General features: G+C 34.0%; 1 protein-coding gene across 2 annotated transcripts in view; it reads right to left on the reverse strand.

Annotated features, from left to right (window-relative positions):
* RANBP17 (RAN binding protein 17) overlaps window positions 1-18,347 on the reverse strand; it is a 325,143-nt gene that overhangs the window by 274,801 nt on the left and 31,995 nt on the right. For both annotated transcript variants that reach the window (XM_046000975.1, XM_046000974.1), the window contains exons 8-12: window positions 16,499-16,572; window positions 14,194-14,313; window positions 12,170-12,316; window positions 11,389-11,561; window positions 7,610-7,803 (exon numbers count right to left, since the gene is read on the reverse strand). In XM_046000975.1, coding sequence (XP_045856931.1) covers window positions 7,610-7,803; window positions 11,389-11,561; window positions 12,170-12,316; window positions 14,194-14,313; window positions 16,499-16,572 — 708 coding nt within the window. The remainder of the gene's footprint in view (window positions 1-7,609; window positions 7,804-11,388; window positions 11,562-12,169; window positions 12,317-14,193; window positions 14,314-16,498; window positions 16,573-18,347) is intronic.

Genomic DNA, 18,347 nt, shown 5'->3' on the forward strand with positions numbered 1-18,347 from the left:
GTGAGGAGCCCAACAAAAGCTGAGACACAGTTAAACCCTTAGTGAAAAAAAATGAACTGCGGTGGGAGGGGGGAGGGGGTATCTGCCCTTGGCAGAGAAAGACAACAGAAACTTGTCTGACTTGACTTTAACATTAGATGGAGAGGAAGAGAAAACCCTCAAGTCAGACCATATATGGTCTGTGGCCTTAATACAGACCGCCAGTGTGATATGAAGAATCTTATTCTAAAGAAATAGTTCACATGGTATTGAATTGGTAGTCCTCCTCTACCTCATTTAGTTAATGGACTAAACATTCCAATTAAAGGACAGGATAGTCAGAGTAGGTTTTTAAACAAGAAAGAACTATATACTGTCTAAGAGGGATGTACTTTAAATATCAAGACACAGACAGACTGGAAGTAAACGCATGGAGAAGGATTACTGTGCAAATAGAAAGTATAAGAAGGCACTGACTTTAGTTAGTATCAGATAAGACTGATTTCAAGATGAAAGATTTTAATTAATAGGAAAGACAAAACAATTATAGATATCTATATGAAGCAGAAATTGACAAAAGTAGCTAAGACAATTCCACAATTCTATTTGGAGATTATAACAGCTCTCTCTATAAATAATAGTAATAGACCAAAACAAAACACAAAATCAGCAAAGACAAAGAATACCTAGACACTATTAATCATCTTGACTTAATTTCTATTTATAAACTGTTATTCCCAAATGGTAAAATACATATTCTTTTCAAGTGTACGTCATATATTCACCAAGACATAACATACGTTACGTCATAAAACAAGTTTCAATAAATTTTAAAAGTTTGAAATCCTACAAGATAGTCTTTGACCAAGGTGGAATTAAATTAGAAATTAGCAAAATAAGACAACTAAGAAGACCCCAAATACTTGGAAATAAAAAGCATATACTTCAAGTTCCATAAATTAACAAAAAATATAGACTAGAAAATATTTTTAACTAAGTGGTGATAAAAATAGAACATCAAAATTCATGAGATGCAGCTTAACCAATGCTAAACAATGAAACTCATAACTTAAAATTCTATTAGAAAAATACAAAAATCTAAAACTCAAAGATGTGGAATCTCTATCTAAAATTAGGGAGGGAAAAGATGAAATAAAATCAATAGTATAGGGCAGAAAATAATAAAGCTAAAATAACTTATGAAATAAAAAAATGAACAAACAAAAAAATTAGTAAAAATAAAAGTTGGTTCTTTGGAAAGATTCACAAAATTGATAAATATCTAATTGAGGTCAATAATTGAGGCAATAATTGTCAATATCAAGAATGAGGGGTGGGCGGGTAAAATGGGTGAATGGGTCAAAAGTTAAAAACTGCCAGTTGAAAACTAAGTCATGGGAATGTAACATACAGCACAGTGACTACAGTTAATACTGTATTGCATATCTGCAAACTGCTAAGAGGGTAAATATTTAAAGTTCCCATCACAAGAAGAAAATAATTTTATAACTACATATGGTGATAGTAACTAGATTTACTGTGGTGACCATTTTGTAACATACACAAATATCAAATCATTATGTTGGCTACCTAAAACTAATAATGTTGTATGTCAAGTATGTTTCAGTTAAAAAAGAAATGAAAGGAACATCATTTCAGATCCTACAGACAGTAAAAGAATAGTAACAGAATATTAGAAATAACCTTTATTCCAATAAAAAGGAATTTAAAAATAGGACAAATTCCTTGAGAGATACAAATGACTAAATTTAAGTCCAGGAGAAACAGAAAATTTGAATAGTCCTATATCAATCGAAGAACTCGAACTTGTGATTTTAAACCCTCTAGGCCCACTGACGTTGCTGGTGAATTCTGTAAGACTCTTAAGAAAGAAATAATACTCATATTCCACAAACTCTTTCAGAAGATAAAGAAGAGGAATTGTTTCCTGACTTATGTTATGAGGGTATTACCCTGTTACCAAAACCAGGCAGAGGCATGACAAGAAAACAAATATAGACAATATCCTTCATGAACATCAATATAAAATTAACAATTTTTTTTTGCAAATGTATATAACCCTATATAAATGAACACTATATCATAACCAAGTAGGATTTATCCTGGAATGTAAAACTGGTTTAACACAAAAAAAAAAATCAATCAATGTAATTCACTATAGTAGTAAAAAGAGGGGAAAAAATAGGTCATTTGAATAGGTAGATCAAAACATAAAAAAAAAAAATCAATACCCCATTCATTATAAATAGTCCGAGGAAAAGAAGGGAACTTCCTCAAATTTATTATACACATCCTTTAAAAAAAAACCTACAGATAACATCCTACATCAATGGTGAAAGGCTCAATGCTTTATATGTACAAAGAGAAACAAGGACAGAGTATCCACTCTCACCACTTCATTCAACATTGTACTGGAGGTCCTACCAGTGGAATAAGGCAAGAAAAAGAAATAAAAGGCATGAAGACAAGACATTAAACTGTCTTTATTTGAAGATGACACGTCATATATAACAATCCAAAAGAATCCCCAAAAAGCTATTAAAATAAGTAAATTTAGCGAAATCATTGGACACGAGGATAAAAATCAATCCTGATTTTATAGAGTAGCAGAGAATAATTGTAAAATTTACAATAGCATCAAAAATATATAGTAGTAAATTCAGTGAAACATTTCTAATACCTGTGCACTGAAAGCAATAAAATACTGCAAAGAAAATTAAGGGACAACTATATAAGTGAAGCAATATACCATGTCCATGAACGGGATGACTCAATATTGTTAAGATTGCCCAAATGGATGCATAGATTGAGGCAATCCCAATCAAAATTCTAGTGAGATTTTTAAAAAGAAATTAACAAGCTGATGCTAAAATTAATATAGAAAGACGAAAGACCTAAAATAGACACAACCATTTTGAGAAAGAAGAATGACATGGGAGTACTTAGATTACCTGATTTCAAGACTTACAAACTTACAGTAACCAAGACAGTTTAACACTAACATAAGGGAGGACATATAGATCAATGGCACAGAATAGAGTCCAGTAATAAACCTCAGCTGTTTATAATCAATTGATTTTGACAAAGGTGTTATAATAATTCAACAGGGGAAAAGACAGTTGTTTCAGCAAACGGGGCTAGAACAACTATATATCTGTATGGGTTGGGAAGGGGGCCTTACCATTAACTCACACTATGCATAAACATTAACCCTAAGTGGTTCTGACTTAAACATAATAGCTAAAAACTATCAGACTTCTAGAAGAAAACATAGAACATCATCTCTGTGACTTGGGTAGCAGATTTCTTAAATCCAAAAAGCACAAGCCAGAAAGAAAAAATTGAAAAGGCAGGTCATCAAAATTTAAAACTTCTGGGGCGCCTGGGTGGCTCAGTGGATTAAGCCGCTGCCTTCGGCTCAGGTCATGATCTCAGGGTCCTGGGATCGAGCCCCGCATCGGGCTCTCTGCTCCGCAGGGAGCCTGCTTCCTCCTCTCTCTCCGCCTGCCTCTCTGCCTACCTCTCTGCCTACTTGTGATCTCTCTCTCTGTCAAATAAATAAATAAATAAAATCTTTAAAAAAAAAAAAAAAAAAAAAATTTAAAACTTCTGCTCTTTGAAAAATGGTTAAAATATACCACAGGCAGGGAGAAAATACTTGCAAACATATATGTAAAAGAGAGATTATATACAGAATTATAAAACACTCTTACAATTCCAATAAGAATGTGTATAAAAGAACAACCCAATTTAAAAATGGGCAAAAATGTGAATATTTCATAAAAGAAGATATATGAATGGGCAAAAGCACACCACCATTAATTATCCGGGAAATGCAAACTGTAACAATTAGATACTACTATTAGATACCCAGTAGAATGGCTAAAGTTAAGAAGATAGTATCAAATCACGATGCAGATGTGGAGCAAATGGAACTCTCATACATTGTCAATGAGAATGAAAAATGGAACACTTTGTAAAACAGTATAGCAGTACACATACATTTCTTATATGACCCAGCAATCTGTCTTAGGTATTTACCCATGAGAAATAAAAACTGAAGTAGATACAAAGACTTGTCTGCATATGTTCATAGCATCATTATTCATAACAGCCCCAAAACTGAAATGGAACTCAAATGTCCATCACACAGTGACTAGATAGACAAAGTATAATAAAGTCATAGTATGAAACACTATGCAGCAATGAAAAGGAAATATTAATATACACAATATATCTGAATGTCAAAAACATTATGCTATATAAAGTCAAACACAAAAGACTACTTATTGTATGATTCCATTTATAAAGAAATCTAGAAGAGACAAATCACAGTGACAGAAGCCAGTGGTTCCTGGGTCAAGAGACAGGGAAAGGGATCAAAGAGCATGAAAAAATTATTTGGAGCAAAGGAAGTGTTCTCTATCTTGAATGTGGAGATAGTTACATGGCTGTGAATATCTTCTGAATTCATCAAACTACACACTCAAAAAAAAAAAAAAGAAAAGAAAAGAAAAGTATATTTGCAACTCTCATCAGAGACAAGGAATTCATTTTTCTAAAGTACAAAGAGCTGTTTAAAAAAAGAAAAATCAAAAAAAATCAAAAAAAAAAGGACCAACAGCCCAATTTAAAAAAAAAAGAGCAAAGAAACAAATAAGTCATTACAGAAAGAGATGACTAAATAGCTCTTAAATAAATTTAAGTAATGCCTAACTGCACTGACATGGAAAGTAAAATTATACTGAGAAACCATTTCACCTACAGAATTGCTAGGAATTCAAAAGGCTGGTATATTACTCTGTAAAAGCAACACAGAAACACTCCCATAGAGTTGATGGATAGGTAAACAGACATAGTCCTTACCAAAAGTAATCTGGCAGTATCTCTAAGAGTTATAAATACATTTATCTTCTACCCAATAGTAGTTCTACCCTGGAAATTTATCTTATTTATATATATATTTGCAGACATGTAAAAGGACATATGTATGTCGTTAATCTATGTGGAATTAATTTGAATAGCTGACGGTGACAACTCAAATGACTTTCAGTGGTGGATGGAATGGTTAAATAAATTATACAACATGACAGATAGGAAATATCATGCATCTATAAAAAAAGAATTCTCCATATACTGGTTTGAAAATAGCTATAAAATACATTGTTAAATGAAAGAAAAAAAAAGGCAGGAACAGAACATTAAGGGTGGTATGCCACATCCAAAGTAAATAAAGGGAGATAAGAATTTATAAATTCTTAATTGTTTGTATATGCATACAGAAACTTTGAAAATATATGCAAAACTAGTAAGAATGGCTACTCAGAGTGAAGAACAAGAGGGCAGACAGGGAGCTGAAACAGATCATATTTTAATTTATTTTTTCTAGATGATGTGCATATATTACCTCCTCAAAAAGATTAGGTGAATTAATTCAAATGAAGTTTGGTATGAAAAATAACTAAGAGAACAGACACATTAATATGATATGTAAAGACAGAGCACAAACTTGGGGACAACATTTACAATTCAAATAACTGAAGGATTAGTGTCAAAAATACATAAAGAGGGGCGCCTGGGTGGCTCAGTGGGTTAAGCCACTGCCTTCGGATCAGGTCATGATCTCAGGGTCCTGGGATCGAGTCCCGCATCGGGCTCTCTGCTCAGCAGGGAACCTGCTTCCCTCTCTCTCTCTCTCTCTCTCTCTCTCTGCCTGCCTCTCTGTCTACTTGTGATCTCTCTGTCAAATAAATAAATAAAATCTTAAAAAAAAAATACATAAAGAATTCAATCAGTAAGAAAAAAACTAACAATCCAAATGGTGAGGAGAAAAAGAACAAAAATCATGAGAAAAAGAACAAAAATCATGAATATATATATCACTGATAATGACACAAGAGTCAACAAACATAAGATTCGGGAATTACAAAAACTAAAATACCCATGAGGTATAGTATCTCAACTAGTAAAAATTTAAGTCTAACATTATGAGCTGCTGGCAAAAATCTAGATGAGGGTGGGTGGAATATAAAATAGTAAATCACTCTGTAAACTGCTTTGGCATCATCTACTGAAACTAACTATGTAATAGGTGTATATAACAAACGTTACAGCAGCACTCATTGTATCAGCAAAAAAAAACAGGAAAAACACAGTATCTACAGACAAGAAAATGCATAAATAAATTTGGTATATTCAAACAGCAGAGAACAGTGGCAGTGCAAATGAAGGAACTATAGCCATAGCATTAACACAGACTCTCATAAATGCAATGTTGAGGGGAAAAAAAATAAAGCAAGTTGTAGAGGAACACAGTCTCATTCCAGCTGTAGAGAGTTCAGAAATTTGCAAAACCATCCATTATTTTCAGAATATATAGATATATATACATACATAATATATATATACATATATATGGAGTAATACTATGAATAATAAAAGGCACCAATTGATAAACACAAAACTCAAGTCTGCAAGTATTTTCTACTGGTAGGAAGGATAGATTTGGACAAAGAACAGTAGGAATGTCAAAGATACTGATACTGACCTAGTCTTTGGGATGGTGCTGTTAGTGCTTAGTCACTATGTTTCAATATATAAATAACCTTTTGTATGTATTTAATATTTAATCATTTTCAAAATTCTACTGAAAGAAGAAATCAATCATGACAAGACTAAATGCTGCAAAAAATAACTGCTCCTCAGTTTAATTTATAAATCATGAGATCTTAATAAGAGAAAACATTTGCAGTAGAGAAGGTTAACTACTTACTCCACTATGGAGCCCAGCAGCGGTTTTCTAATGTGACTCAAAAAATGAAAACAAAAGCATAATAAAAGGCATTTTAAGAAGATATTAGTAAATGTAAAATCTTTTAAACAATTGTTTAAAAAGCGTTAAGACAGGAAATCATTGAGAGTGTGACTATCATTCTTTACCATTCCCTTTCCAAAACGATGAAAGGAAGAAACAGAAAAGAAAAAAATTCTGCAACTATAATTAAAGGGCCTCCTATTAGAAATATATAGAGCCAATTCCACTCTCAAATTCATTTAATTTTTTTAAAGTGTGAAAAATGTATTTACTTAAATTTTATTCCCTGCTATGTTCCTGAAAGGGTTTAAAGGGACATATAGCAATAAATAAATCCTCCCTCAACACTTAAAGAAAAATAATAAGAAAAATCAAGGAATTAAAATAGAATGATAAACCAAAGCCATGGTGAAGGCTAATACACAGATGCACAACCATAATGAAGTTTTATACAATTTTTTATTGGATGAAATTGGGCTCTGAATTTACAGTCAACTATAGCAAAGAAGGAAACATGATTAGTTAAAAGACAGTTACAAGTTAATGAACTCTACTCAAATACCATTATCAGCTTTTCTTGATGGTCATTCCAGAGGCACAGTTCTCATGTATCTTATAAAGAAAAACTAAAAATTGACCACCAAGCAATCAAAATACCCAGAAGTCTAATAAAATTAATGGCTTATTAGAGGATGAGGATTTGGGGGAAATACAAAAAAATAATTTGCAGCAACTAATGAAAAGCTACGTAAAAGTCAACATAGTACCATATATAGTCATATAAAATGTACTGACCTTCCTGAATTGCCTTGTCCACAGTTATTGCAGAAGGTGAATGCAGAAGCTTTTGGTAATTCTGAGCATTTTGGTCAAACAACTGTACAAGAAGAGTGCATGTCTTTTCATATTCACATCTGCTGACGGTGCACAACTGCTCCAGCTGCTGAAACACAGTAGCAGTATCATCCAGTGGATCATCTAAATTATCTCTGCAAATATAGAACAAGTTTGCAGACAACATTAGAATGTGATGTGCTATTATTCACCACAAATAAACTTTATGTTAAATAAAAATTCTACCATGGATAAAGAAACAAAAAGACAAACAGATTGGAAGGTAAGAAATAAAATGTAAATGTAAATTCTATTATTTGAAGATGACATGATTCTATACACAAAAGTCCCTAAGAAACCACACACACACACACACACACACACACACAAGCTACTACCTCTTACAGACAGAAGAGTTTACCAAGGTCCTAGTATACAGGGTTAATACATAAAATTCAACTGTATCACTATATACTAGCCATGAACAATTGGAAATTGACATTTAAAAAACTGTACCTTCCAAAGGCACCAGAAAAAAACTAATTAATTAAATCTAATTAAACATATGTAAAAATCTGAATGCTGAATACAACAGTAAGGAAAAAAATCACCAGTGAGGAAAAGAAACACCAAAGAGCTAAATAAATTAAAAGATAAACCTCAAAGACAGTCTCTTCAGTAAATGGTGCAGGGAAAATTGGATAGTTATGTGTAGAAGAATGAAACTTGACCATTCTCATACACCATACATAAAGATAAACTCGAAATGGATAAAAGACCTCAACGTGAGGCAGGAATCCATCAGAATCCTAGAGGAGAACATAGGCAGTAACCTCTTCGACATCGGCCACAGCAACTTCTTTCAAGGTATGTCTCCAAAGGCAAAGGAAACAAAAGCAAAAATGAACTTCTGGGACTTCTTGGAGATCAAAAGTTTCTGCACAGCAATGGAAACAGTCAACAAAACAAAGAGGCAACCCACGGAATGGGAGAAGGTATTTGCAAATGACACTACAGACAAAGGGCTGACACCCAAGATCTAGAAAGAACTCCTCAAACTCAACACACACAAAACAGATAATCATGTCAAAAAATGGGCATAGAACAGACACTTCTCCAAAGAAGACATACAAATGGCTACCAGACACATGGAAAAATGTTCATCATCACTAGCCATCAGGGAGATTCAAATCAAAACAACACTGAGATACCACCTTACACCAGTTAGAATGGCCAAAATTAACAAGACAGTAAACAACATGTGTTGGAAAGGGATGTGGAGAAAGGGGAACCCTCTTACATTGCTGGTGGCAAGTTGGTGTAGCCACTTTGGAAAACTGTGGAGATTCCTCAAAAAAATTAAAAACAGAGCTACACTATGATCCTGCAATTGCACTACTGGGTATTTACCCTGAAGATACAGATGTAGTGAAAAGAAGGGCCATCTGTATCCCAATGTTCACAGCAGCAATGGCCACAGTTGCCAAACTGTGGAAAGAACGAAGATGCCCTTCAACGGACGAATGGATAAAGAAGATGTGGTCCATATATACTATGGAGTATTATGCCTCCATCAGAAAGAATGAATACCCAACTTTTGTAGCAACATGGACGGGACTGGAAGAGATTATGCTGAGTGAAATAAGTCAAGCAGAGAGAGTCAATTATCATATGGTTTCGCTTATTTGTGGAGTATAAGGAATAGCACGGAGGACGTGGGGAGATAGAGAGAAGAAGGGAGTTGGGGGAAACTGGAGGGGGAGACGAACCATGAGAGACTGTGGACTCTGGGGAACTAGCTGAGGGTTTTGGAGGGGTTGGGGGTGGGTTGGGTGAGCCTAGTGGTGGGTATTGTAAGAGGGCATGTATTGCATGGAGCACTGGGTGTGGTGCATAAACAATGAATTCTGGAACACTGAAAAGGAATTTAAAAAATAAATAAAAATTTAAAAAAAAAAAACCTGCTCACTGACTAAAGACTGGATCCTATAGAGATGTCAATTCTTCCCCAAAATTAATCTACAAATTTAAAATAATTCCAGTCAAAATTCCAGCAGGATTTTTTGGTGGAAACTGACAAGATGAATTTAAAATTTACAAGCAAAAGCAAAGGAAGTAAAAGAGCCAAAGCGATCGTGGAAAGGGAAAACCAAGGTAGAAGACTCATACACCTGATTTCAAAGCTATTAAGGCTACAGTATTCAAGACAAGGTACTGGTAGGAGGAGAAACACATAGATTACTGAAAACAGAGTCCAGAAAGCACATGTATGCAGTCAATTAATTTTGAAAAGAGAATAAAGGCAATGCAATGGACAGAAGACAGTCTTTTGGCAAATGGCACTAGGATAATTGGTCATCCATTAAAAACAAAAAAAGCAAAAGCAAAAACAAAAACAAACCCAACATCAAGCCGTACCTCATACCATATGCAAAAATTAACTCAAATGGATCAGAGAAATAAATGTAAATTCTAAAACTGTAAATCCTCTAGAAGAAAAAAATAATGGATAAATCAGACTTCATTAAACTCTAAAACTTCTGCTCTTCAAAAAAGACTGTCAGGGAAATGAAAAAGCAAGCTATGGACTGACAGAGAATATTTACAAAATACATACAATAAAAACACTTGTGACCAGAATATATAGATCTTTGAAATCTAAATAAACAACCCAATTCAAAAACAGGGGACAACAAATTTAACAGGCACTTTGCCAAACAATACAAATGGTAAATAAGCACGTAAAATGATGCTCAACATTACTGGTCATTAAGGGAATGCAAATTAAGTCCAAAATGAGGTACTACATACCTATTAGAACGACTAAAATTCTTAAAAACTGACGATATCAAGTACTGAAGAGGATAAAGAACAACTGAATCTCATACATTGCTGGTGGGAATGCAAAATGGTACAGCCCTTTGAAAAACAGTTTGGCAGTTTCTCTTAAAGTGAAACATATACTTACCATTCAACCCAGAAATCTCCCACCTAAGGTATTTACTTCTCTACCTACCATCATACAGAAATCTGTTTAGGAATGTTTATAGCTGTTTTACTCAAAACTGACAAAAACAGAAACAACCCAAATGTCCATCAACAGGTAGATGGTTAAATAAACCATGATACATCCATAAAATGAAATACTATTCAGCAATATATTTTAAGAACTCCTAACACAACATGGAGGAGTCTCACATGCATTATGCTAAGTGAAAGAACCTAGACTACATACCATAGGATTTCATCTATACAACATTCTGGAAAGGCAAAAACTACAGGAAAACAACAGGTCAGTAATTGCCAGAGGCTGAGGGTGGGAAAAGGGATGATTACAAGGGACACAAAAGGATTTTCTGGGTTGGGATGCCTGGGTGGCTCAGTTGGTTAAGCGGCTGCCTTCGGCTCAGGTCATGATCCCAGCGTCCTGGGATCGAGTCCCACATCGGGCTCCTTGTTCGGCAGGGAGCCTGCTTCGCCCTCTGCCTCTGCCTGTGCTCGCGCTCTCTCTCTCTAATAAATAAATAAAACCTTAAAAAAAAAAAAAAAGAATTTTCTGGGTTGATGGAACTATACTCTATCCTAACTGTAAGGTAATTCTACAACTGTATATCCTTAGGAGAACTCATAGACCTGTTCACTAAAAAAGGTGATTTTACACTAGGCAAATTACACTTCAAATGTTTAAATTCCAAGATGCAAAAGATAAAAACACAACAGAAACATTTAGTTTTCAATACCTCACAACTATGGCAACAGATTCCAACCGAGAAGTGATAAAGGCCTTCGTGATTTCTGGTGCATAAGTGTCTAATAAGTGGGGTTCGGTTGATTTCACAAAAGGCACTGATGCTACCATCCTTTGCCACAGAGTTAATAAATAATGAACACTGTTGGGAGCAAATTCCCAATGCTACAAAGAAATAAAGCAAATGTTATTTAAAATGACATATCTTCCTAGAATAAGAATTATAAAGACAAAATTACTAAAAAGATTTTTTTGACAAATTACTAAACACAGACTTTAAAATTAACTTTTATCCTAATTATAAAGCCAATGAACATTCAACATAGCAAATTTTATGAGTGCAAAAAGGCATAAAGAAGAATCCAACAATCTCTCATTATTCTACCACCCAAGGATGAGGACTATTAAAATGTTAGTGTACTTCCTTCTAATCTTCTTTTCATGAATACTTTCCAGAGTTGAGATCATGTAGAAAATGCGGCTTTAAAACCTCCCCCCCAAACTTATAAAAATTTTTCCCCCCAAAAATCTGGAAAAATGTTTTTATTTCTTCACAGTTTATTATAGCGTCTCAATTCATCCTTCAATTAGATATTCAGATAGTCTAGATCTAATTTTTTTTATAAAATATGTTCCAGTGAACTTTTACTTAAAACCCTGGAGTAAGTATTTTTAGTAAAGTACAGTAACAAATATTAAAAATCCTCACCAAATTTTACCAAGAAATTGTTTTTAAATTATCTGTTTAATACCAATTATGTATTTTTATTTACCTGTAGGCTAGTAATGGTAAAGTTAGCAATCAATCTGATAACTTCAGGATATTCCTTCACCATAACTAATTCTCCCAGCTGATAATTTGTCTTTAAACGAGCCAAAAATCGGCAAAATTCATGATAATTACCTGGATCAGACAAACCCTAAATTATAAGACAAAAAGAAAGACTTTTTAAAATACTTAAGAACAAACCAAGCTAATAACCTGTCAATAAAATTCCAAGAGTATTTTAAGTTTTCCAGTTTTCACTGGTACTCTGTATCAACTGGGTAGATTATTAATGAAATAAAGCAAATGATTCCTGTTGAAATTAATGTTTTCATGAATGATTCATAATAAGAAATCCAAAGTAGAGGATATGGAAGAAGCTTTGCACTGGGATGACTAAATTATATTTGGGAACCCACCGTATTACACAAAAAATATGCATGTGTACATATATGTGTGTGTGTGCGCCCAGGTACATGCACACTGCAGCTTAAACAGAAGTTAACAGAAGACTTGAGAAATATTTATGATGAAAATTCGGAATGGGTTCCTGAAACCCTAGAAAAAAGTGATACCAGCTGAACTGAAGTTAAAATGGTGTTTGTGCACACAACCAGAAATTTCTTCTAATTCAACAAATATTTACTGAGTTCCTATAGACACTGTGCCCTCAAGCAACTTCTAGTCCCTAAGCAGAGTCATTCAAATAAATTAATGCAGAAAGGGCATAAAGTTTAACAGAAGTACTACAAGACAGAGAGGTAATCTTGAGGAAGGAAAGGTTAAAAGGAAAGACCAAGAAAGAGGTCCCTAGTTGTCTATCAGAGCTCCTTGAGGACTGGGTACAAGTGTCATCTTTACAAAAGTTCAAACACTTTGCATTGTAGATGGCATGAAAGAGAATTCAAAAAGTATCTGTTTAGTACTAAAAGTTTCTATGAAATTTCATTCATATGAACACCATGAAAATATAAAATAGTCTAATTACAATAAGATACTTCATATTCATAGGTCTTCTAATACATTTGTAACTCTAATATAATATTCAAACTAACTTTTACAGACATGAAACATGAACATGAGGATTTTGGAAAACCAATTAAAACAATTATTTGATATTAACATATTATTTTCCACATACTGACTGATGACAGTGATTTAAACTACTAAAAATTTTAAAGAATATTAGTAAAATCCCATTTATCAACAAAACATGTATATTTCATGACTGTGCTAACATTGGAAATATAAAAGCATAACACACAAAATGCTAAAACAGTCTTGAGAATGACATACAAAATCAATTTCTCCTTATTAAGCAAGCACATCTTCTTTATGTACAAATACTATAAGTCCCCTCAAAAGTTAGTAATAACTAAGAGACAGATAAATCCCCTTAAAGCATTTAACCTCTTAAAATCTGTACTTTAATTACATATATTTTAAACCATAAAAAAAATAAAAAGTAAAACAAAAAATTTTATCTAGGCAGCCAAATCACTAATTAAGAATGGCTTTGCAATTCTCTGGAATGAATACTGCTACTGAAGCTTTGCAAGTTAATGTATAGATTTTTTAAATCTACAAACTCTCATTTGTCCACAAGAGGGCAAAAAGACATTATCTCATAATTCAAAGCCACTTAATCCAATATTAACATTCAGATTTATATTAAGTCTTCTAGTTCAGAAGGTAGCTATGACTCTGAAGTAATTAATAACGTAAGAAGTACAAGTAAAGAAATGCAGGACACAATGGTATAAAGCAGAAGCATCATAGGATATATACCTTCTATTCTTATTCACCTAAAAGAATGGAAAAAAGTAAAAAAGGAAGAACACAGAAGTCTGTCAGGAAAGCACCCATTTTTTAAAACTGCCCGTTTCTACTACAAATGAGATCTAAGGAAGATGGATGTGATACTTCACACTTCCTTCCAGAATCATAATCAAGTCACGAGTTTATTACACCTTTCAGCAGAAAAACTGTATTTCTACATACTAAGTATTAATTAAATTACTTCATAAATACCTGAGGGTTTTCAAGTATCCTTTTTACTCCCTTAATTAAATTACCAAGGTACTTGGCACGTTCAGGACTGCTAAATAAGGACCTTCTTGTAGAAGCAAACTGAACTAAACATGAAAGTGCCTAAAAATAGGAACAACAAAATTCATTTCAATTTTAAAAGTAACTATGGCCACATGTAAGGAACACTGTCTTTACATAAAAAGTATTTTTTAATTTTAATAATAGAAAAGTACTACAGAATCCAGAAATAATGAAAGCTACACACCATCAACCACCACCACCACCCATCACTCTTCAACCCCACCACTATAATTTCTATTCATCTGTATTCTCTTCTAATATATTTTCCTATGTTAAATATGCCAAAGCAACCTGGGCAGGCATACACTCCAAAGACTCCCAATTGCTTCTGCTGCCCAGCTCTGTTCATGAACCAATAAAACAGTTGTTCTACAGAAAATAAAAGATGGTTTTGTGGTAGACTATGTTTGAGAAATACTGTACAATATGTACGGTAGTATCCTGCAAGTGGGAAAACTTTACTTTTGTGTAACTTGGTATAACTTCACTTAATCCAGTATATCCCCAATTTATGTGGTGATAGTACATCTTATCCATACCATTCATTAAAAAGTTGAGGCGCAATTTGGAGAATGCTGCTAGGAACATTAGCTATTTTACAAAAATGGTCTAGTTATCTTCTAAAAGTTAATACTTTACCAGACAATTTCACTACTTGGAGTCTTAATTCTACTACTGAAAACCACTGGAGTCTGTCTGATCGTTAAGTGAGAGGCCCACAGTTGGCAGCTTTTCAAGCCAAACAGGCCCTCATAGGTTTTGTTTTGGTCAACATGTTTGCCAACTTTATAAAAAAATTAGAATTGGCTGTTAAGATTTAAATATTTTAATGAAGAGGTATTAAATAATGCTGGCTCTCTTAGAAAACGTGAGAACAGCAACAAGAATCAGAGTATGGCCTTTTAGATGTTCTCCAGTTTGCCGCAGTCCTTACTGTTAAAAAAAAAACACCAAACAATTCCTTAGGCAATTCTGATATACGGAAGGTTTGGGAACCACGGGTGTTTGGGGGCCAAAAACATCTGGGTTTGAGTCTCAGTTTCATTATTTAGTTTGCTACCCTAATAAATTTATCTTAGCCAGTCTGGGTCTGTTTCCTTGTCAACATAGTAAGGATAATAACACTTACCTTGCAGGACCACTCTAAGGATGAAGGGAGATAAGCACCATATCATAGGGCAGGTCCAATAAATGTTAGTTACTTTGTCTTAAAGCAGTTGTTTTACACTTAATTTTTTAAGTGCCAGTAGCTTATGTTATTGCAAAACATAACTGTACATGAAAACATGGTTTTTAAATAACTAAAAACAAAATTATTTTGGTTAAAAGATAGAAGGCCGAAACTCTGGCACCACCGGAAACATGAGTATCCTGAGAAACGCAGTTTAAAAACCACCACCTTAAAACCCTAGACTGAAGAACAGACATGTTTTTAAAAAAAAGAAGGGGAGAGAGTATTTTTGCAAATCTATTCTCCCCTTCTAGGCAATAACATATCTAAACAAACACACCACTGATCTGTACTTTAAATCTGGAACATGCTTTTTCAGGAAATGGCAATATCAAAATCCTCCAACTTTACTTCTGGAAGCTTAGATATTAAACTGACTTTTTCTTTTTCTTTTTTCAGTCTTGCCTGGTCTCTGTTTTAGGTTCCACAAAGATGGGGTTCACATTCTCAAAGTTACTATATAACCAAAGAGTTTTAAGATTTTTAAGCACACAAAATAATTTAATTCAAAAAATAAATGAACAACTGGAGTGATGAACATAAAATTACATGAGCAGATCCCCTTCACTGATGAGGGCTGCCTGGCGAGCCAAGGGAAGGGAGGATTAAGGGAGAATTCGAGAGAGGGAAGGAAAAGGGAAGGTAAACGATGGTGTGGCCAACTACCAGACTGAGACCCAGAAGAAGGGGTGGGGACTGGGTAGAAAGGAAGGTACACTTAAAGGGTGACAAGCTTTCCTGGCTCTGGGCAAGAGCTAAACCAACAGCTAGAGATCCTGGGTTCACCCACAAAAAGGAAACCCGTGGTCACTATAAACAGAATCTGACAAATAGCTCAAGTAACATAAATCCCAGGGGATGTAAAAAAGCATTTCTTGTGAGAGGTGAACCTAATCAAGAATATAAATTGGACTTTTTACACTAAAATAGATACTACCCTTAGATAAAGATTGCAAGTACTTTTTAATGAAATAATGAATGATTTTTACTTACTAACTGAGACAGTAGTGGTGGAAGTGAATGATACAAATTGAAGAAAAGATCCAATGTTTCTGGTTCCAGGAAAACTGGAAAAAAAATTTTTTTTTCTAATAGCATTACTTCCATTCAGTTATTTTAATATAAACAGTAAGACATTAGCACACAAACAAGAACTCTAAGACCTCTGCATGTGGCCACTCTTATTAGTTAGGCTTAATTCCTTTTTAACTCCTAGCTATTGTCCTTTGAAAGATGAAATAATACAGAGATAGAAACTAATTAGCTAAAATGTTCCTTATTTCTATGTAGCATCTACAGTTCTTACTGGGAGAATCTTCTTACCATTTTCATCTGTATTATAGTAATATAAACATTTCAAAATTCAAACAGTACCAAAAGTAAACACTATTAAAAAGTGCATCATAAAAAACAGCTATACCCTACCATTCCAACTACCTTTCAACTCTTAATCTACACTTACATACGTATTTCCAAATAACACGCTATATTTCTTTGTTTTACCTTAAACATCAAATGAATTTGTTATAAGCTATGAGGCTGGAGCCTCTACCACAACCTGACCTCTTTCAAAATTTATCCGCTATTTTAACAATTTGGGATTAAATCAATTCTAAGTGTTTACATTTATTATGGTTGTGTAAGTAATGTTAACAGCTGAGCCAAGGAGTACACTATGATCTTATTTCTAACACTCTCTGGATTTAATCATAGCATCTTTTCTGTGCTTAGTTGTATATCTACCTGTCACGAATTCTTTCCAAATATTCTGACAGATTTATAAAATGTTCTTCATACCATTTTCCATATGACGATTAGCATCAAATAACCTATAATTTCCACTTCTCCCCCCTTCCCTCATCTCCTAGAGCCTTCAACTTGTTCCTAAATTTGTTATATAATTATCTTCTTTCTATGTCTGTTCATTGTCATCTTGTTTTGAAACTCCCTTTTCACAAACCCCTCATCTTCCATGGTTTTTCTGTCAAGTCACTTTCTGAGAGCAAGCACATAAGGGATAAATTCCAGGAGGATGGGCATGTCTGAGAATGTCTTAATTCTACCTTATGCTTGATAATTTCAGTCTAGTTTGAAAATTATTTCCCTTCAGAAGTTTAGGGATACTACTCCATTGTCTCCTGGCTTCCAGTGCTGACGCTGACAAGTCTAATGCTGTTCTTGACCCCAGTCCTTTGTAGGTGACTTCTCCTTTCTGGTAGATTTTAGGATCTTCCTTTTATCACTATTACTCTGAAACGATTATGATTATGAAGCTTAGTGTTTCTTTTACTCATTCATTACTAAGTGCCCTTCATGGGCTCTATCAATCTGAAATTTTATGTCTCAGTGCCAAGAACTTTTTTTTGGTGTTATTTGTTTGCAAATTTTCTCCGTTGTCGTCTTTTTTTTTTTTTTTTTTCCTATTCTCTTTCTCAAACTCCTAATAGTCAGATGCCAGCTCTCCTAATTTCATGCTCTGATATTCTCGTAGATTTTTCTCCAATCAAATCTCTCCTTGCATTTTTGTTCTACTTTCTGGGATATTTCCCTTACTTTATCTTCCAACCTTTTATTAAGTGTTTTATTTAAGCAACTGTCTTTTTTTTTTTTTGAAGATTTTATTTTATTTATTTGACAGAGAGAGATCCAAAGTAGATAGAGAGGCAGGCAGAGAGAGAGAGAGAGGGAAGCAGGCTCCCTGCTGAGCAGAGACGCCCCCCCCAATGCGGGACTTGATCCCAGGACCCCGAGATCACAACCCGAGCCGAAGCGGCTGAACCCACTGAGCCACCCAGGTGCCCCTAAGCAACTGTCTTTTACATTTGGAACATTCTCTGAACTT

This window comes from Meles meles, chromosome 3 (genome assembly GCF_922984935.1).
Source record: "Meles meles chromosome 3, mMelMel3.1 paternal haplotype, whole genome shotgun sequence".
NCBI classification, from domain to species: domain Eukaryota; kingdom Metazoa; phylum Chordata; class Mammalia; order Carnivora; family Mustelidae; genus Meles; species Meles meles.